Source organism: Anopheles gambiae, chromosome X (assembly GCF_943734735.2).
Source record: "Anopheles gambiae chromosome X, idAnoGambNW_F1_1, whole genome shotgun sequence".
Lineage (NCBI taxonomy): Eukaryota > Metazoa > Arthropoda > Insecta > Diptera > Culicidae > Anopheles > Anopheles gambiae.
In genome coordinates, this window is record NC_064600.1 from 21,225,045 (window position 1) to 21,246,922 (window position 21,878).

The 21,878-nt window shown below is 42.3% G+C and overlaps 1 protein-coding gene across 14 annotated transcripts in view; it reads left to right on the forward strand.

Moving 5' to 3' along the window:
- The window catches only part of LOC4575976 (ubiquitin carboxyl-terminal hydrolase Usp2), a 218,138-nt gene extending 197,649 nt beyond the window's left edge, over window positions 1-20,489 (forward strand). For 12 of the 14 annotated variants that reach the window (XM_061663206.1, XM_061663209.1, XM_061663208.1 and 9 more), the window contains 4 exons: window positions 2,762-2,934; window positions 3,395-3,547; window positions 3,612-3,690; window positions 19,947-20,489. In XM_061663206.1, coding sequence (XP_061519190.1) covers window positions 2,762-2,934; window positions 3,395-3,547; window positions 3,612-3,690; window positions 19,947-20,016 — 475 coding nt within the window. In that variant the 3' untranslated portion in view covers window positions 20,017-20,489. Of the gene's footprint in view, window positions 1-2,761; window positions 2,935-3,394; window positions 3,548-3,611; window positions 3,692-19,946 lie in introns of those variants that run through there. The other 2 variants (XM_061663202.1, XM_061663211.1) reach the window with 2 other exon arrangements.
- Window positions 20,490-21,878: the final 1,389 nt, after the last annotated feature.

The window sequence follows — 21,878 nt, forward strand, 5'->3', positions numbered from 1 at the left end:
AAACAAGGGTTTGTTTACATTTATCCCAAGGTGCATTAAAGAATTCAGGTGATCGAATCTGGAATCAAAGTGTATGTAGTCCAGGTGGTCTCATAGAATTTTTTATAACCAAATTTGAATATCATTATTTGAAAGAACGAGTGAAAACTTTTGCTCCAACGAGCTTTCTGGAGGCTTGACGAATACTCAAAACACTCTTACAATCTTCATTCAGAAGCAGAAGCGATAAAAATCAGCTTTCTCAATTCATACACCTTGGGATAAGCCCACCTGTATATTATACTCACTTAGATAGCTGCTCGAAAACTGCTATACAAAGCAAACAGCTGACAGGCTGAAATTTTAGCCTACGAGCGAAAACGGAAAGTGCCCCATTGATGGAACAAATTTGAACACTTAATTCTATTCATGAAATACAATGAATCATCGCATGAAAAATCAGCTTTAGACATTATAGATATATATATAAAATACTCCGAGACATGTCTTGCACTTTTCCGAATGTGGAAACAATTACAAGAATTTTCTTGACTATGCCCATATCGAATGCCGCTGGAAAACGATCTTTCTCCGCCATGAAGCGAATTAAAAATTATTTACGTAGTACGTTAAGCGATATTAGGTTAAGCAATTTATCTTTGATCTATATAGAACAAGAACTTCTCAATAGTATAGATACGATTGATATAATAGACGAATTTGCCAGGAAGAAGATTAGACGAAAACATATTTAGCGAACTTTGGTCTAGGAATAGTTAATACTATCTGGGATTATTAATATATATTGTTTACGGAATATAACATATATCGCTAATGAAATATTTTAGAAAATATTATGGGAAGTATTTTATCACATTGCTTAAATATACATATCATTCTGGCATTACAGTGGCCAATGGGGGCCCCATTACATCCAACCGCTTGGGGCCCCGAGATGGATAAATCCGCCTCTGGCTACGGCAACAAATTCCATGCATTTTTGACCTCACTACCTGAGAAACAACATTACCATTTGATTGGCCATTTTTGCGACCAGCTCTACTGTTGGGGGTATTAAAAAGACACACGATCGAAACAAACGTGCGTGTGATGTATTGCACATTTATTTCCAATTCAGCTAGCGGACGCAAGTGGAAACAAAACTTAAATTGAATTCATACAAAACAGGATTCTGGATTTGTTTATTACCGTGCGCGTATGGTGCTGCACCTGTCCGTCCAGAATCTGGTGGCTTGGCTTGTTATTCTTCTTATTATTATTATTGGTGTAATAGCCTGGGCTTTGGGCCGGTCTGGTGGTACAGTCGTCTACTCGTACGACTTAACAACATGCCCGTCATGGGTTCAAGCCTCAAATAGACCGTGCCCCCATACGAAGGACTGACTATCCTGCTATGGTAACAATAAGTCACTGAAAGCCAAGCTCACTTCACTAGTGGGTACAAAGGCAGGCCTTGACCGACGACGGTTTTTGTGCCAAAGAAGAAGAAGAAGAATAGCCTACGCGATCATCCCGGCCTTTTCAGGACTTGAGTACCACGTAGCCGGATAGTCACCCCTTGCTACAGCGGGCGGTTCATACGCGATTAGAACCCATGACGAGCATGCTGTTGAGATGTGCGGAATGATAGTGGTGCCGCGGGCCCGCTCCTATCCAGCGGCAACTTGCATACTGCCACACTGTCTCCTGCCCGGTTCATACGCTGCAGGCAGAGGGAAGGATGTACCTCCACGATAAAAAAAACACCGTCATGAACCAGCGGCGGAGCTAACGGTAGGCGGACTAGGCGGTCGCCGAAGATCTCTAGTCTGTAGTATGCCGTATGTCTACAAGTGGACAGAGTATTAGCGACAAGGGCCCCCGGAAAGATGGTCGTTGGGGCCCCGTGGCTGGAGAATCATTTTCTTCTGTTTCGATTCAATCGACAGGCAGGGGGAAGGGGATGGAATAAAACAATGATAATGACACATTTTGAAAATCATCTTTTGTGAAAATTTATGGCTTTCAGAATGAACCAAAATTATTTTCTTTAGTCAACTTTTTGCCATTTTTTCATTATGGATTTGTGATTTTTCTAAAAATCATGGTACTGTCAAAGGATTAATATTTTTACTAGTTTTGGACAGTTTCCTTGCAGTTTTTTAAAGAATCCCGTTCTGCTTTGCAAAGTTATCCACGCATCCACATCTTCATCACTTTTGTGGCACGTTCAAACCATTTTTTTTACAGCATTACCACCACGCTAAATATTACAGCCCGGGAAGAGAAGGAGGAGAAGGAAGAAAGATGTGTGTGATAACTTTTCAGCTCTTCAATTTTGTGTACGAACTCAATTGTAGTCCAAAGCAAGTATGCGTTGGTCATCTTCACAGTTTTAAAAATATCTTTTAAAACTCCTCGCTCTGGCATCAAAACCCCTCGCTTTGCCTTTTCAAAACAATTAAAAAATCTTCTGCTTTTGGAACTCAAGTAAACTCGCATTATGTTGCATGTTTCCGTACGTAACAGAACATGTGAGATATAATCATGTTATTCAATATTCTGTTCCGTTGATCTATCTCGGCGTTCTGATGTTGATGTAAGTATCAACAATATTACATCGCAGATTCGTAATATTTTGATATTCTGTAGCATTTGCTGCATAATCGATGCCGCATTGCATACGATGTTGGTTCAGTACTACAGAAGCTGCTTTACTCTAAACAAGAATTTGTGTGTATTATGCTCGTAACATACTCTTTATTTACGTTACTTTTTTAAGTCTACCTCTACCATCATCAAGTTCCCGTTGCAAGCTGGAAAACTGTCTCGAAATGTTTATCAAGGAGGAGATTATGGATGGAATAGATCAACCTACGTGTTCGAATTGCGATACACGTCGAAAATGCACTAAAAGATTGACGATCGAACGTTTTCCACGGTATTTAGTAATACGTATCCTTTTGAAATAATATTTAATATATTCTACTACGTGATTTGAATTTCAAGACCTTACCAGACGGAGGAGAATACTGTCATTCTCCATTGACATTTATCTGTCAAACTAAGACTTTGGTACAAAAATACCTATCTTAAGTGTAATAAGGCTGGATAATTTATATGTGACCTTTCACATTTATTATTTATGTTATTGATTTTCTTAGCTTTATCTTAAACAATCATTTATATTTTGTATTGTAGTTTGTCTTGTTTTTTGTTTTATCAATCATCAGTAGTAAATTCAACTAGCTCTATCGACAGTGACAGATAACGGGACGGGAGCAAATCGGAAATGAAATTTGTCAAATCTTGTTCAAAGGATAGATTTCACAATGGAATGACAATATTTTTCTCCATTAAATAAGGCTTTCCATAATATTTTTTAATATTTTCCTTAATTTTGTATATAATTAAGATCTTAAAAGATTTTCGGAAGCACGTTGGAGCAAATTGACCAATATTGTTGAGTTTCCTACCAAAAATCGAGCTCTTAATCTGCAACCTTATGCCTCAGAAGACATTTCGGGACCAATATACTATTCACTGTATGGAATTTCGAATCATATGGGTAAGTGGAAAATATGTTTTTACAGTTTTGTCCATATTATTTACTATTTCTTAAATAACATCAGGATCTACTGCTGGTGGGCATTACGTAGCTGTTTGCAAACACCCACAAACTCAACAATGGAATGAGTTCAATGATAACTAGTAAGTATTGAAAGAATTTTATAACATTCATATACCCATTCATAAATTTGCCGAAATCTTTTGTATTTTGGCCTATGTGGGCTCGGGCAGCATTGTTTTTCTCCGTTTGCATAAAGCATAACTTTATGTGACACTATGCTTTTCCTTTCGTATGTCGTAGATTACATAGATAGGCTGAGCCGTCTGCGCAAGGGTGTGAGTGTGCGTGTGTGTGCAACACTGTCGCCAAATGTGTATTCTTCCGGAATGTTATGATCCATCGGTCTAAGAAAGGAAGGTGTTCATGACGGTGTTTTTATTTTATTGTGGAGCTGCATCCTTCCCCCTGCCTGCAGCGTATGCATCGAGCAGGAGACAGTGTGGCAGTATGCAAGTTGCACGCAGGATAGGAGCGGTCCCGCGGCACCGTCATCATTCCGCACATCTGCATTCCCGTCGTGGGTTCTAACCGCGTATGAACCGTCCGCCGTAGCAAGGGGTGACTATCCGGCTACGTGGTACTCAAGTCCTGAAAAGGCCGGCATGATCGCGTAGGCCATTACGCCAATAATGATAATAATAATAATAAGAAGAACTTAGCATAGCAGTCCACACCCGGGGAAGGTTTTTGTTTAGACTTTGGTGCTGCCGGGTCTACCGCTGTGGCGCGCAAATGCACGGAATGCACTCGACCAAAACATGAACCTACCGATCCGAACCCATTCCAAGGCAGTGCCGGTCGCACGGCGTCATGATACCGACTCAAAACCAACAAACCACCAGATTCTGGACGAACAGGTGCAGTATCATACGCGCACCGTAATAAACCAAACCAGAATTCTCTTTTGTATGGATTCAATTCAAAATGTTGTTTCCACTGCGGCCGCTAGCTGAATTGGAAAGAAATGTGCTACATATCACATGCACGTTTGCTTCGATCGTTTGTCTTTTTAATACCCCCAACAGCAGAACCGGTCGCAAAGATGGTGGTGCCAATTAAATGGTTGTATTGTCTCCTAGGTAGCGGTAATCGATCGGGTGGCGTACAGTGCGTTTTTTGAGAATGCATGGAGTGTGTAGACGCAGCCGGTGACAATGCACGCATCAGAATCAAACAGTTTTGGGGTTCCCGCACGCACACACACGCGCACGCACGCACGCATGCACGCGCGTATGCGAGAACGCACCCCCGAACGCGCGTACACGCACGATCGATTTCCGCTACCTTATCGGTAGAATTGCTGGCTTAACTTGTAGCGCATCCTCATCCAAAGCACCGGGAGGGGAGGGGGATCGCGGCATGATAGAGTGGACGGTCACTTTCCCCGCATTGTGTGTGTGTCGCGACCCGAAAACTCGAGACAGATTTTGGCACATTAAAAAAAAAAATATTCCCACTATACATCGTGCTACACGATGCTTAGAAGGTCGTTGAAGCATCAAACATGTTAAAAAAAAAAAATAGATTAGTGTTAGGCGTTCTCATACGCTTGTTTGAAATTGGCTTCTTCACCCTCGATTGGCACGGGCATTAAATGGCCTCATCAGCAGCGGCATGAAATAAAATAAACCATTCATACACCGTTAATACTTTAAATCCCAAAATGAACCAGCTTCTGCCGCATCGTCAAGGTCACACACAATAAATAAATGCTATACCCACCAAATACAATACACAATCACAATGTACATATACACCAACGCATACACACAATCAGCTGACGGTGAAAGGCACGGGCTGAAGCGCAAGTATAAGGCAAGGTATGGAGGGGAGAGGGAGTAAGAGGAAGAGGAGGAGGAAGGAATGGGCGCCAATATTTTTGAATTTTTCGGCCGTTTTTTTTCTCCGCCGTCTGAAATAGTTCATCCATTTCTTCAATAGATGGCGCTCGTTCCGCACCTAAAAAGTGCAAGAAATACGTTGCCCGCTGCGCAAAGCGATCGAAAACTTCTCAAACTCAAACTGCAAACATATTTCACAGCCCATGGCTGTGAAATATTTCGTATTCAAAATTGTTGCAAATTTATAAATGAAATATTTCGAAATTTTCAGCGCTGATTTTTGGATTGATATATTTCTTCCGTCGGAATCCAAGCGTTTTCCTTGACATTTCTGCTCGCTTTTTCGATCGCTTTTGGCGGAAAGCGATCGAAAATCCGAGCTACAAAACTGCTCGATTTTGTCGTGCGGGTGGCTATCGTAGTTTTGGCTGAAGTCTAGCGTATTTTTTTGCGTATTTTTTGACGCAAAACGACGCAAAAAACTACGCAGAAAACTGCTCGCATTTGCGCACCCGCACGACAAAATCGAGCAGTTTTATAGCTCGGATTTTCGATCGCTTTCCGCCAAAAGCGATCGAAAAAGCGAGCAGAAATGTCAAGGAAAACGCTTGGATTCCGACGGAAGAAATATCCCGCAGTGCAAGTGACAGCGATTTGCGAGGGCGCGCGAGGGCTCGCACGCCATACAAGTTCACTGCTCCAGAGCCCTCGCATTAAAGAGCTTGCGAGCCTAGGAAATGTCATATGAACGAGACAGCTATATGTCAAGTGTATGGCTATCTCTTTCTGGCAAGAAAAAAGCTCCGAAATGCAACGGTGTTGGTGGACAAAATTTAAATGGCCAAAAATTTTGACCACACACACTCTCTCTCCCGGTGCCTTCCCCTGTCCTCTCTTCCTTCAGGCCCCTTCCTCTTATTTGCGCGCGCCGCTCGCTTGTGTGCGATAGCTCATCAGCTGGTACTGGTATATGGTAGGGTTGTAGTTGTATCTTGAATTGGCGATTGGTACATATATATGTAGTGTATTTGGTTTTACCTGTGACCTTGACGATGCGAGAGCCGATCAATTCTGGTGTTGAAGCAATATTTGTGTTATGCTGGTGGTTGCCGTTCCGTGCCGTTTCTGATGTGGCCATTTGATCGCCATGTCGATCAACGGTTATGAAGCCAATTTCAAACGAGCGAAAGTGAAGGAATAATTCCGTACCGGAAATTTGATTTTTTATCAAGTGTGATACTCCAATGGTGATCTCAACCCGATGTAAGCTGGTTTTAACGGCCATATGAGATAATGTACTCATGTGTTAAAAAATGTCGCATTTTTTTCTTTCCTGATATTCCCGAAAATTGACCCATAATTCAAATACAATTTGACTATTTTCATTGATTCCTCATACAACGCATGGAAAGAGGTAAACTGGCTTCGCCAATTCATTCATCTCCGATCCCAACCATTCATCACCCGAACCACCCACAATCTCATCATTCCATCCACATGCAACGACATTTCCCTCTTCTTTAACAGCAAAGGTGTCAACCGAAGCTTCTACAGACTGCTGCTTTCCATTTTCCTGTTTCTTCTTCTTCTATTTGCCGTATCCATCTACCTGGTCATGCCAGCCAATGCAAGCTTTTGCGTCTTTTTAGTACCACACATCCGGCTGGCCAGTCCTTAGTACGAGGGGACCGTCTATATGAGGCTTGAACCTATGACGGGCATGATATTATCATCCTTTATGTATCCAGTGGCGGATCTAACGGTAGGCGGACTAGGCGGTCGCCTGGGGCCCCGCCGATTAAGGGGCCCCGTAGATCGCCATTCTATAGTATGCCGTATGGACAGAGTACTAGCGACAAGGGCCCCCGGAAGGATGGACGTTGGGGCCCCGAGGCTGGCTAATCAATTTTAGAGCCTGTGACTGATTTATTTATTTATTTATTTTTATTTTATTAATTGCTCGGCCACGTTGGGTTACAGCAATAGTGCTTACTGACTATAGTATACAATTATTCACGAAGGAGTTGGAAGGAGTTTATGGTACGGAAAAGGAGCGAAGACGGGATCGGTAGACAGGATAGGATATGTTGAAATCGAACAGATCAGAAGTACTATTAAAAGACGACATAGCTCTTACAAAAGGCTCATTGCGAGCAAAACGTGTACGACATATAGGTAACTGGAGACGAAAACGATAACGTAAGATGCGACAAGGTGCATACAAATGTAAGCGCGACAGAAGTGAAGGGGTATCAATCGTATTGAGCAATATGCCAGCGACGAAAGAAGCCTGAGCGACCGAGAAGCGGTGCTCCAACTTGGCAAGGCCTAATAGAGTGCATCTATCGTCATACGAAGGAAGCGGAATAGAGTGATGACCCAGCGACCTACGAAATACGATCCTTGTAAAACGTCTCTGGATCCTCTCAATCCTTTGGAGCAGAGATAGTTGGACAGGAGACCAGATGACACAGGCATATTCCAGTACGGAACGGACCCAACAACAATAAAGGGACTTAAGACAAAAGGGATCACGAATTTCAGTGGACATGCGACAAATATAACCAAGACTTTTGTTGGCCTTGTTGATGACATAGTCCGTGTGCTCCTTGAAAGAAAGACTCGGGTCAAAGAAGACGCCAAGATCCTTAGACAAGGACGCACGGGGAATAGGGGCATCACAGACACTATAAGCATGAGTTATACTTGTAGAAAATCGGAAGAAAGACAAGACGGAACATTTTTCAGGACACAGGACTAAACCGTTAGAAGCACACCATGTAGAGAATTTACAGAGCCAGGATTGAAGGACTAGACAATCAGCTGTAGAAGATCTTCTTCTTTGGCTCAACAACCGTTGTCGGTCAAGGCCTGCCTGTACCACTAGTGGGCTTTGGCTTTCAGTGACTAATTGTTTTCCCCCCATAGCAGGATAGTCAATCCTACGTATGGCGGCACGGTCTATTTGGGGATCGAACCCATGACGGGCATGTTGTTAAGTCGTACGAGTTGACGACTGTACTACGAGACCGGCTTATAGCTGTAGAAGATACAGGAAGAAAAATTTTAACGTCATCCGCATATAGCAAGAAGCCGTTAGGAGGAAGGATCGAAGTACAGTCATTGAGGAAGAGAATGAACAGTAAGGGACTAAGGACACTACCTTGAGGGACACCCGAAGAACTAAGAAAGCATTCCGAGAAAGAGCCACAGATTTTAACTGCATAAGAACGATTCTCAAGATTGGAGTTGAACCACGGCAATATAGAGCCACCGAAACCTAGTTTTCGAAGCTTAGCAACAAGTAATGATAGAGGTATACTGTCAAATGCCGCTTTGAAATCGGTATAGATAGTGTCTACTTGCTTACCACTAGACCACTAGACAGACTGATGATTGTAGGGCCCCCCGACGGCGTTCAAACTCTCAACAGCCAGTTTAATGCCGCTAACACCCTCCCCCCCCATCCTCCCGGACCACCATTTACCATTTACAGGGGGCCTCAACTCGTCTTACCGCCAAGGGCCCCCGATACCCTTAATCCGCCACTGTATGTATCCTGACCACTCTGACCACTCTCGGTTCCGTGTCAAGATTCTCTCTGAGGACATCACACGCTGACAGTGCCTCTTTCAACGGTGAGCCCTCAGGATCGGGCCGTGATCTGCGCACATCCTTTTGAACGTGTCACCAACTGATAATAAAACGTTAGAAACGGACTCTCTCATCCGCAGGTACCCATCTTCTACCATCTGCTACACATTATTTGACACACCATGAACAGCTTCCTTTTGTCTGTCCTTGCGAACGACTAAGGGCTGGATCGTTCAGTACCAGGGGTTTGACATGGCCTACCCATCGCGAGTATGGTGCACTACAAGTTGGTGGATCTGGTACCAGCTTAATTCAATGTAATGATGGCAGCATCCTTGCTGTTGGGATTGTAAAACACAAGACGAGGCAAAACGACTTGCGCAATCGAAATGCAGTCCGCAAACATCCAGACAAAATCAACTAGTGAACGTGCATAGGAACCTTCTAACAAACTAAATATATGTCATCATGTTTATTCCCCCTTTTAAAATGCGTAGTGATTTATGAGAATATAATCTAGATTTATTTATCTTAAATGATGTGTAAAAGCCGCACATACGAGTGGAGGCCCTAATCAGTCACACAAATGTAGGCTTGGTTTAAGCGTCTAGCAGGGAAATATTCTAAACTAGAGAAGGATTTATTAGCAATTTAACTTGCGAGCGAGGGGGGGGAGGGGGGGTTCCTTTTTTGGGGCCCCTCAAGACCACGGGGCCCGACGCGGCCGCTTAATTTGCTTAGCACTTATTCCGCCCCTTGACACACACGCGCTTGTCAAAACACTGAACTTAAAATTAGGCATATCGATTTATGCCTTAAAGCGTACTTAAGTCTAATCTTAACCCACTTGCGCACATCTACACGACATCACCATAATAGTCTTATCTTGTTAATTCAAATTTTTAATGTTAACACTTCGACGGTCGCGCACACCACAGAACACTAAGAACATCGTAGGCCGCTGGGGATGAATGTTTGTCGCCTTTTCTGGGTTCGTCAGCAGCCTGTTCGATACACCTGAGGAAAGATAAAACATTTGGTTTAGAGACAACAGATTTAGATGTAGCGATAGTGCATCTAGAAGGAACTCACTCGTGGGGTTTTTTCTCCTGCCAGGACCGCAATCAGTAGTGCGGTCGGTTCGGTCCTGTTGCTGCTGCAGCTATTGTGGGGCAGAGGATAATGCAGATCCGAAGGGTTGAATTCCTGCCCCGAACGTTGTGAATGAGCACGCTCGACACCGTCTGACGGTGCAATCGGGGTACCCGGTGCCGGCTGGGCCTCTAGCGTGTTGTGCTGGTAGAGCCCGACTCTTCGCCGTACAGCTTCCGGAGGATGTTCTTAAATGGTTCCTCGTAAGCCCACGTTCCAGGATAGAGGAAAATTGGCTGCAAAAAAAGGAAAAAACACCATGATTAGCATCCTAATGCCTAGCTTCGCCAAACAATCTTCTTCTTCTTTCGTGGTCCGCTTACATACCGAACATACCGCATCACATATACAATGCAACGTACAGTGGCAAACACCCGCGGCAGGCCCATATCGTTTCTGCATTTTATCTGCAAGTTAAAAGAGGGCATAGTCTATTAAAAAAGTGTTTCTTTATCATGATAATCGCTGGATAACACTTACCCGCTGTCTTGTGCTGTGTTGTCCACCACACCACTTTTCTATGCCGGTACATGCACGTACCGCTTGCGACGGAGCCAGCACGCATTGGGGAGGACTTCAACTACTTACTTTTGCTAAAATGGCACTTACTTACGTAAAATTAAGAACTTAATTATTAAAAAACTTACCGCACTTGATCAGCCAACAACACTGTTTACGTTTTTTTACACACACACAACCTAACTTCTACAGTGACAGCAGCCGCAGAGCACCAACACAACGAAAGGTGTCAGGCGAGACGTCAGACGATCTTAGGCGAGGGGTAGGAAGGAGATCGGTGGTGAGGGACGTGAAAGCTCAGCTCGACAGAATCGCTATAGGAGGAAGCGAGGCAACTAGACTAGACTAGAGAAATTAGAGCGAGAGGTACCTCACCAACCCTCGCATTGTTTGCCGGGATATCAATCCAAAAATCAGCGCTGAAAATTTCGAAATATTTCATTTATAAATTTGCAACAATTTTGAATGCGAAATATTTCACAGCCATGGGCTGTGAAATATGTTTGCAGTTTGAGTTTGAGAAGTTTACGATCGCTTTGCGCAGCGGGATGTTTGCAGTTTGAGTTTGAGAAGTTTTCGATCGCTTTGCGCAGCGGGCAGCGGGGACATAAACACATCCCGCTGCGCAAAGCGACGCAAGAAATCATGGAGTTCTGAGAATTTCATCATGCCATCTTTTTCCCTCCAACGGCAAATTTGTCAAGCAGCTCGTCGAGCTACCCGTCCCTGGCTCCGCCTCGTACCCCTCGCCTGAGCGCGCTGTCGATGGTTTGAATGTGTTGGTGCGTCAGACGGCCAATCGCTGTCAGCCGTCGTCCGTGCTTTTTCCCACCATAGCGCTATCTCTTTCTCGCGTGTGGTCAATGCTCGCGAGCTGTTGTGGCGCCTAAAAATGCCGTTAACAAACATTTCGGCGATGAAGTTGCATTTTCACAATCAAACCACAAAATTGCAATGAGTTCAAACACTGCAATATAAAAATGACTAAGGAATCGCTAGTTTACGCTGGAGGGTTTGCTGTGCAACGCGCTGAACTCTAATTCGCATTGACACGTTCAGCCCGGCGCTGATTTTCGCACTTTCCGTTCCACCAGCATCAAGAACGCAACCTGATTGTGAAACCAGCATCCTGGATGGGGGGGCGGGGGGGTGGCCATGGGACCCCTACGATCATTAGTCACAGGCCCTAAAATTGTTGTCGCCATGGGGGGAGGGGAGGTTCAAATGGTTCTCCAGCCACGGAGCCCTAACGACCATCTTTCCGGGGCCCCTGGTCGTTAATACTCTGTCCACTTGTAGAGATCATCGGCGACCGCCTAGTCCGCCTACCGTTAGGTCCGCCGCTGGTTCATGACGGTGTTTTTTTTATCCTGGAGGTGCATCCTTCCCCCTGCCTGCAGCGTATGCATCGGGCAGGAGACAGTGTGGCAGTACCCCCGTCGTGGGTTCTAACCGCGTATGAACCGTCCGCCGTAGCAAGAGCTGACTATCCGGCTACGTGGTACTCAAGTCCTGAAAAGGCCGGTATGATCGCGTTGGCCATAATGACAATAATAATAATAATAATAATAATAATAATAATAATAATAATAATAATAATAATAATAATAATAATAATAATAATAATAATGAGAAGATGAATTTAACATAGCAGTCCACACTCGGGGAAGGACTGCCGGCAATCGGCGTCATGATAACGACTACTAACCAACAAGCCACCAGATTCTGGACGGACAGGTGCAGCACCATACGCGCACCGTAACAAACAAATCCAGAATCCTCTGTTGTATGGATTCAATTCAAAATGTTGTTTCCACTTGCGTCCGCTAGCTGAATTAGAAATAAATGTGCAACAAATCACACGCATGTTTGCTTAGATCGTGTGTCTTTTTAATACCCCCAACAGCAGAGCCGATCGCAAAGATGCCAATGCCAATGGTTGTGTTGTCTCTCAGGTAGCGAGATCAAAAATGCGTGGTATTTTGTAGCCGCAGCGGATGAAAATGTACGCATAAGAATCAAATAGTTTTGTGGTTTCCAAACGCACACACACACAAACACACAAACACGCGCGCGCAAACTCACACACAAATACGCGCGCGCAAACTCGCACACACACACACACACACACACACACACACACACACACACACACACACACACACACACACACACACACACACACACACACACACACACACACACACACACACACACACACACACACACGCATGTACGCGCGCCCGCGAGCATGAAAGCGCGCACGCCAGCACGCACCCACGAAAGCGCGCTCGCGAGCACGCACCCCCGAAGTCGTACAAGCACGCACTCCCCCCCCCCCACTAGACCACCCCCCCACCCTCCACGCATGATCGATTACGGCTACCTTATCGGTAGAACGGTTGGTTGAGCTTTCTTGTAGCATCCTCATCCCTAGCGCCGGGCGGGGTGGGGAATCGCGACATGATAGAGTGAACGGCCACTTACCCCGCGCTGTGTGTGTGTGTGTGACGAGACCCGAAAACGCGAGAAAGATTTCGGCACATTAAAAAAAATATTATATTGCCACTATACATTGTACTACATGATGCTTAGAAGGTCGTTGAAGCATCAAACATGTTCAAATAAAAAAATATTAGATTAGTGTTAGACGTTCTCCTACGCTTGTTTTAAATAGACTTCTTCACCCTCAACTGGCAGGGGCATCGAATGGTCTCATCAGCAGCGGCACGAAATAAAATAAACCATCAATACACCGATAACACTTTGAATCCCAATCCAGCTTCTGCCACAGCGTCTAAAGGTCACACACAAATTAATAAATGCTAACACCCACCAATAACAATACACAACCGCAATGCACATATGAGTATCAACGCATACACCGCAACAGCCAATCAGCTGGCGGCGGAAGGCACGGGCAGAAGCGCAAGTAAGGCAGGGCAGGGTGAGGGAGGGAGAAGAAGCGGATGAGAAAATGGGCGCCAATTTTTTTAAATTTTTTTGACCGTTTTTTTTTGCTCCACCACCATAAATAGTTCGTCCATTTCGCCCACAGATGGCGCTAAACTTGCTCGACCCAGCGCAGAAATCGCTTAAGTCCAGCGCGGGGATCGGGCCAAAATCTGCGCTGGCCAGCGCAGATTTTGGTGCATTTTCTGCGCTGGAAACTGCTCGAATTTGCGCAGCGGGCGAGCTCTCACGAAAACCACATGTTCCTGGTACACGCTGAGAAGTTTTCGATCGCTTTGCGCAGCGGGTCGCTACGCTCTGCACCTCGCCTGTCTCCCTGCTGCGCAAAGCGATCGAAAATTTCTCAACCTCCTGCTCAATATAGCTAGAGAGCAAGAACCAATAATGATAAAGCGAAGTGAAAGGATGGGGAAGAATGGAAGGAGAGGAGAAAGAGAACGTGAGTGTGAACTAGATTTCGGCCACTATCATTTTTGCGCCAACACGGTTGCGTTCCGCTGCGTTCAGGCACAGTGCCTTCACCTGTAAATGTTTGATAAGGATGTTAAATATCTTGTCAAATCCGGGAGCCTTCATATTTTTCATGCGACCGATAGCATTCCGTACGTCAGTGATGGTCACTTTCTCTTGTAGAGGTACAGTAAAAACTGAATCTTCTAATCGTATTAAGGTGGTAGCCACTTTAGCCTCGTTGCGACTCGCCCTATTAATACCAACCGAGTGAGCATTGGCAAACTGGCTGGCTAAAGCATTACTATTTTCGTTAGGAGTAACTTGGATTTGCCCAAGAGAGGTCAAAGGGGGGACAGGCTTTGGCCTCTGTTTGAGTATCCTTGCCACTTTCCAGAAAGCTGGAGCTCTGGTATCTATTTTTTGGATGGAACGACCAACATTTTCATTTCGTATTATTTCAACCCGAGCGGATATTTGTTTAGCTATAGTCGACGCAAGTCGCTTGGCAGTGATATTACCTGTGTGTTGAAAAATTCGCCGGAGTCGATTTCTTTCTTTTATCACTGCTAAAGTATGGGAATTCATGTCCGAAAACTCACCCCTGATCATTGATTCATTGACACAAGCCGCTTCCGCGGTCCTGACAGCTATTTCAAGGTTAGCGATCGCTATGTTTACTTCTGGCACGGAAATAATTTCCGTCAATTGAATTTGATTGTCTACCAGGCGACCGAAGCGCTGCCACTTTACATTTTGGTAGTCTTTACGACGTCGGATGGAGCCCGCGGAGACGGAACAGTCTACCTCTGTCACAACCGGAAAGTGATCGGAAATAAGCTCATCCAGGGTTTCAGGTTTACTGATTTTGACATTAGTCAAAAATAAATCCAGCGTGCTAAATGTGCCCCCCGCTGAGATGTAGGTTGGAGAATCCGGAAAATCGACTGTGAACTGTCCTGTCTCTGAATGGGGAAAGAGTAATTCACCGTTTGTATTACGTCGGAGGTTGTTCCATGCTTGATGGCGTGCATTAAGATCCCCAGCAACGATGAGCCTTAGGTGAGAACGGGTGATGATGTTGAGATCATTTTTAAACGCAGCGGCTTTGCCATCGTTGCGCCTGCACTGCATCGGACAGTATGCTACGATGATTTTTAGTAACCCGATTGATAGTTGCACTTCTATACCCAGAGGTTCAATGACCGTGGTGTTCAGGAGCGATATTTGTTTGAAATTTATACCACTACGAACGATGATAGCAATCCCTCCACCTCTGGTAGTAGTGCCTTGGCGGTCCAGTCGTAGGAAGTGGTATCCTTTTAAGGAGAAATTAATGTCTGGTCTAAGGTGTGTTTCACTAACAAGTGCAACGTCCACTTTTTGTCGAAGAAGGGGTATTTTCTTAGCAGCGATTGATCGCGCATTCCACGTAACAATGCGGAGTTTAGCATCCATAACAAATGGCTAATTCCGCAATAACGGCGAATTTTTCATAACGATTTCGGCAAAGACGGAAGCGTTGTGTCATAATTCGTAGTATCTCAACCCATTCCTCAATACTGAAGTCGCCTTCATCGTCTCCTGGTAACGTATCAGCTGGAGCAGTAAAGTTGTGCTATGATGTTGCACGCATAGCAGAGCCATTCATTGGTTGTGTACGCATGATGGTTGCACGTGTGGTGGAATTCAAATTTTCTACATGCATTGGGTAACATAAATGGTTAAGTATAAAATGTTGTGATATGTGATCGAAATGAAGTGATACCGAGAAAAGCTAGCATGCGACTACACAGTTTGTTACGGAGGCCATAATTTCGGCACAAAATATTGCAGTTCCACAAGCAACTCCCGGTAAATTTAACATCGTAATACCAGACGATATTTTGACTCTTATTAAAATCCGTAACAAATATAGGAAAAAATGGCAAAGGCACAAAAACAATAGCACTTTTAAATCTACATATCTATTCCTTAAAACAACCATCGAAAACAAACTAAATATTGTTCGTAATTCGGCTTGGTCTAACAACCTAATTGCGATCAATAATAATGACAATACGAATAACAGTAAATTATGGAAACTAGTAAGATCATTAAAAAACGAACCATCAACAATCCAGCCTCTCAGAAACCATGAAAATATACCATTAACACCCACAGAAAAATGTGAAGCCATCAAGAAGCATTTTGAAAATGCACACTATATAACTAGCCAGTATATGAGCCCTGTAGAAAATAAAGTTAATAGGATTGTAAATAACTTTTTCCGTACTAACCCTGATGCTAATTTTACCCCTGCAAATTTCATCAAACCTTCAGATATTATTAAAACAATAAAACAAATCAAAAGCAAAAAATCAGCCGGACTAGACAAAATTAATAATACATTAATAAAAAACCTTCCAAGAAATGTTATAATATACCTAAACCTTATAATAAATAGTTCCCTAAAGCTAGGTTATTTTCCATCGAGTTGGAAAATAGTAAAAGTTGTTCCCATTCCTAAAGTTGGAAAAGATCTCAGTTTGGCTTCAAATTATAGACCGATAAGTTTACTAAGTTGTCTGGGAAAATTATTTGAAAAACTTATCGTTAAAAAATTAAGAACTTATGTAGAAAACTCAAATATCATTCCTAAAGAACAATTTGGATTTCAACCAAATTTATCAACTACTCACCAACTAAAAAGACTAAAATCAAATATAACTTTTAATAGAGCTCTTAAAAAATCTACCGGGATCGTATTGCTAGATACAGAAAATGCTTTTGACACTATATGGCACAATGGGTTACTTGCAAAACTGATCAAACTCAAATTCCCAAACTATTTGATTCATATTGCACGAAGTTTTATTACTGATAGGAAAAATAAAGTGACAATAAATTCCACCTATTCTGAAGCTTATACACCAGGAGCGGGCGTGGCGCAAGGAAGCATTCTTTCACCACTACTGTTCAATATATACATTTCTGATTTCCCAAAAATGAAGAATTGTGTACAATACCTATTTGCTGATGATGTTGCTATTACTGCCTCCGGAAAAAGACCAAACACAATTATTAAAAATCTTAATTCAGCGCTTGATGTATATTCCAAGTATTGCCTAAAATGGAAACTTAAGATTAACGGTGACAAGTCCGAAGCTATGTTTTTCACGCGTTTTACAAGTACTAGAAAAAATCCTAGAAGACAGCTCAAAATTTCAAATACAGATATACCGTGGAAATTAGCCGTAAGATATCTTGGCCTGATTTTTGACAAGAGATTAACGTTCAAATCACATATCGAAAATACTGTAATTAAATGTGAAAAAGTATTTCGTAGCTTATATAGTTTAATTAATAGAAAATCTAAGTTGAATATAGGCAATAAAATATTATTATATACATCCATAATAAGACCTATCATCACATATGCTTCGCCTGTTTGGAACAGTTGTGCTAAAACACATAAATTGAAACTACAAAGAACACAAAATAAGTTTCTGAAAACAATACTTAATGTACCACCATGGTTCAGAACAAGAACTCTTCATTCAATTTGCCAGGTTCCCTCAATCGAAAAATTCACGGCAAAAATAGTTCAAAAATTCAATTCAAGATTCATAAACAGTAACTTAGACGGGCACAATTAGAAATAATTAGAAATCTTGTCTAATCCTACAATACCACCTAAAATCCACAATCCCAAAATCCCAATACTCCTATTGCATTGATAACGTTAAATCAAGTATAAGAACTTAAAATTGAACTGTATAGGAAATCCATAACGATAAGAATTAGACTCTAAGTAAGTTAAGTAACAATTTTTTTTTCTTTTGAATGTGAGGTAGGTTTTTGATGAAAACAGTTTTCCTACTCAAGTTTAAAACCCCATGATGGATAAATATTATGTTACAGTCAGCTAAGCCAAGAACAGTTTCAGTTAGCGAGGAAAAATGAAATTGAACCCACTATTTACCGAATTTCGAATCGTCATTGCAAAACACAGATAATTATCTCAGAAATACATTACTACTACTTCTACTACTACTACACAGTTTTATTGAAATCCAAGTATATATACAATGTTCATGAAGCCGCGTTTACACATAGTTGTTGTGTTTACGTATGGATAGTTCGATACTTGAATTGACACCTTAACATAAAAACCGGTTTCACGTTGTGTTGGATTTATAACATATATCCGCCAGCAGATATGCAATCTGCAGGACTACTAATCAATGCGAAGATTAACATCATAGTAGATTATCACTGTTCCTTCGATAAGGAGCCATGATGTAAATGTAACGGTGTAACCTACTGTAACAATCGCTAGAAGCGCATGCCTGTGTCTAAGCCATAGGATGCGCAGAAATAAATCCAAATGAGATTCGAGAGAAAAGCAAATTGTTCGGAGTCGAAATTATTTTCACATCCTCAATTCGACAGCCCTAGAATCCTTCGGTAGTCCTTGGCGGGTAGCTACAGCTGGACACTCTTGGGCACTCTCTGGCGCAGTTGGTCAATTTGTTCACTCCCCCCTTGGCTCCTCCTCACCCTCTCACCTTGACTCGATCAGTTCGTCATAGTCCAACGATCAGTCGCTTCCTCTCCTTTTCCCACCCTCGACCTGATCAGTTCGGCATTGTCCAACGCACAGTCGCTTCCTCCCCCTTCCTTGACTTGGTTAGTTCGGCACGTCCAACAACCAGTAAGGTTCTATTCCTTCCCTTTCCTGTGGCAATTCCGGTCGAATTATTTCACCGGTTTGTTCCTCCTTCCCCTTCCTCCATCCTTGGCCAAGTCGCGGTGGCAGTTGCACCTGCTGCTGCTCCCTCCCCCACCACGGTGAATGCCTAGTTATGCATAAGCCGCGTATCTTGGACTGACTGTATTTAAAACAAAAAATGCAGCCTTAAAAGCAGTAACTTTCTGTTTATGCCTTAAAATCTCGATAAAATTAAACATTATATTTAAAAAAAGTTAGTAAGATCCAATTGAGTGACTGACGTATCGCACGCATTCAGTTCAACATACTGAACGAACTACGTCACCCGCGTTCACTGACAAGAATCAAATAGCCCAAGCCTAATTCTAACGATTATATGCAATATTTACACGATTAAAAACCCAGTAAAAAGTAAGAAACGAGTAAAAATGTATTTTCCCGAGGGTACAACACTGGATACGATGATATTTTTCGGGTGCATTCATAGGACATTTTTATTCTTCGGTATTTGACGTGTAATGGATCTCCATCGAAAATGGGTCCTTTTATGGTGTTTCGCGTGTATTTCTTTATTTCCTAGTAGACACCAATTTACTGGTTGACTGAGGGAAAGCAACAAGTGGTTCAATAGCTAAATATCAGGAAATTCACGATTGAACAATACTGGTGTTAAATGAAAGTGTGAAATGACATTCATTCTACTTTTTTTGCAATCATGTCATTGCTCTTCGAAAGTCGTGTCATTGTAACAGTGTCATGAAATATCATGAAACGGAAATGATTTTGACCTTACTGCGAATATTTTATTATGTCGACAATTAACAACACTGCACACAATATTCTGGGTTTCTTTTAAAGCAGCCGTGGGCAACATTTGGCTCGCGGGCCATTCGTTTCCCGTCTATGCTAGAAACGGACAGTCCATGTGAGGCGTGATCCCTTAACGGGCATGCTGTCAAGTTGAGCGAGTTGTGTAGAGTTTTTTCGCTGTATTGTATTATTTTTAAAGAAAAATCATTTACGAGTTTCTAATCAAAGATTAATAGGACAAGTCATAATAATTTATATTTTCCTTATCTACTATTCTTTTCAGTGTCACAGAGGCGTTCGAGCGTAATTTAGTCACCTCAAATGCATATGTTTTATTTTACGAACGAGCATAGGAAATTTCTTGTTTTTTTTTCGTTTAATCTTAATGGTGGTTTCTTTTAATGTTAACACAATAGTCAAAGTCCTTATAATTATTCAAGTGATTAACTATGAATTTAAGAAAGAACTCTTGAAACAAAGACAATAACAGCCCTCAAATTAACGACATTAACCTTATGTATAGAAGCGGATTAAACGGTTAGAGAACTGAATGGCTGTAGCCCAAGTACCTCCCCCCCTCTTTCCCTCTCCACCCACCAGGAAGAAAGGCCCGTGAACAGAAGAGCTGGGAATAGCAAGTCATCTCTTCTTACTGCTTAGGTCTCTCGACACCCTAAACCCGCCTCTGCTCATGCTCATTTTTGACAACCTTACAAAGAACCCATGTTCATACAATAATCAAATAAAAAATAAAGAAAACCTTGCACATAAAAGGGCTTTCCTTCGTTACCCATATCTTTAACAAAAGAAATTAATTAGAAAATTATATTACCAAACTTAAAAAAATGCAAAACTAAATTTATTTAATTGTGAAATATCACAAATCATAATTTAAATAAATATTCCATTATTTTTTTATCATAGTGTTTTATGAATTTCATGGCAATTTAAATAAATATTCCATTATATATTCTACCTAATTTCATTAAAAATGGTAGGGCCGTCCTTACTGAATAATGAATATTTTATAAAAATTATCACGAAAAATTATCATATATCATCACTATTTTCATATTGAGAAGTTCTTGGCAATAATCGAATAAAGAATTTATCTGTCCTTTTCGTTACATTGAAGGAGCGTTACATACTTTAAAATATTACCAAGCAACATTTTCATTCGACCAGTGAAGATTATTTAAATAAGAATAAGATTTTAAACTGTAATGAAAATACAAGCTTAATATTTTAAGATACATCGATATCAATTAAACTGTGCAAAATAAGTTTAACTGAGCCCTGAACAAAATTAAAACTTGCTGAACATACCTATACAATCCTCGGAAACTCTGTATGCGTGCGGAAGGCCTACCTATTTACTTTTTTGCGTGCGGTGGTCAACCGTACACTTAAGTGAACTAAGTGTGCGGCATAGATCTCGCACATTTGTCCCATGCCTACTGTTCAGGCACAGCCCTGTCACTTCATATCGTGCTTAACGAAACACGAACATTCTTCGTTCAATATCGAGTGTTCGGCTCGATCGAGTAGTTTATAAATAACAGTGTATGTCGCGAATAAACTCTCTCTTCCAATTTTGCTGCACAACGAATAACTGCTGGTAAATATTAAAGGTTTGAAGGTTACACCGAAACGCGGAAAATAAATTATCCGAAATAGTGAGATTAAACATTGGTGCCGTGACCAGGATTAAGACGATTCTGGTTTTCTGAATCTTAATTATTCTCGCGATAATCACTGTTTGCGCGCGTGTAACTCTGCTTTAGTCGCCTCACAATCGACCGAGTTCACTGTGTCCGCGAAATTTAGCGTTTTTTGTCAAACCGCACTATGACTGCTCCGATAAACGTTTTGTCGTCCAGAAGGACAGTTTTACTAGCAGTATTGGCTAAGCACGAACAATTTTTGGCAGAATTTGACCCGGAACGGGATGCAATCGAAATCAACATTCGCATTGCAAAGGTCCAGAAGCTTTCCGTTGATTTGGAAGCAATTCAGGCCAAATTGGAAGATGCGGCGGCCACCGAGGAAGTGATAAGTCACAATGCCGCGTTACGAGACGATTTTGGCTCGCGTTTGATACGCCTTGAAGCCCATTTGAAGGCTAAACGGGTGCACGCTCCGCGATCCGCAAGCACAACACCAAACACTAACCCGTTGGCAGGTATAAAGCTTCCCACCATCTCACTTCCTGAGT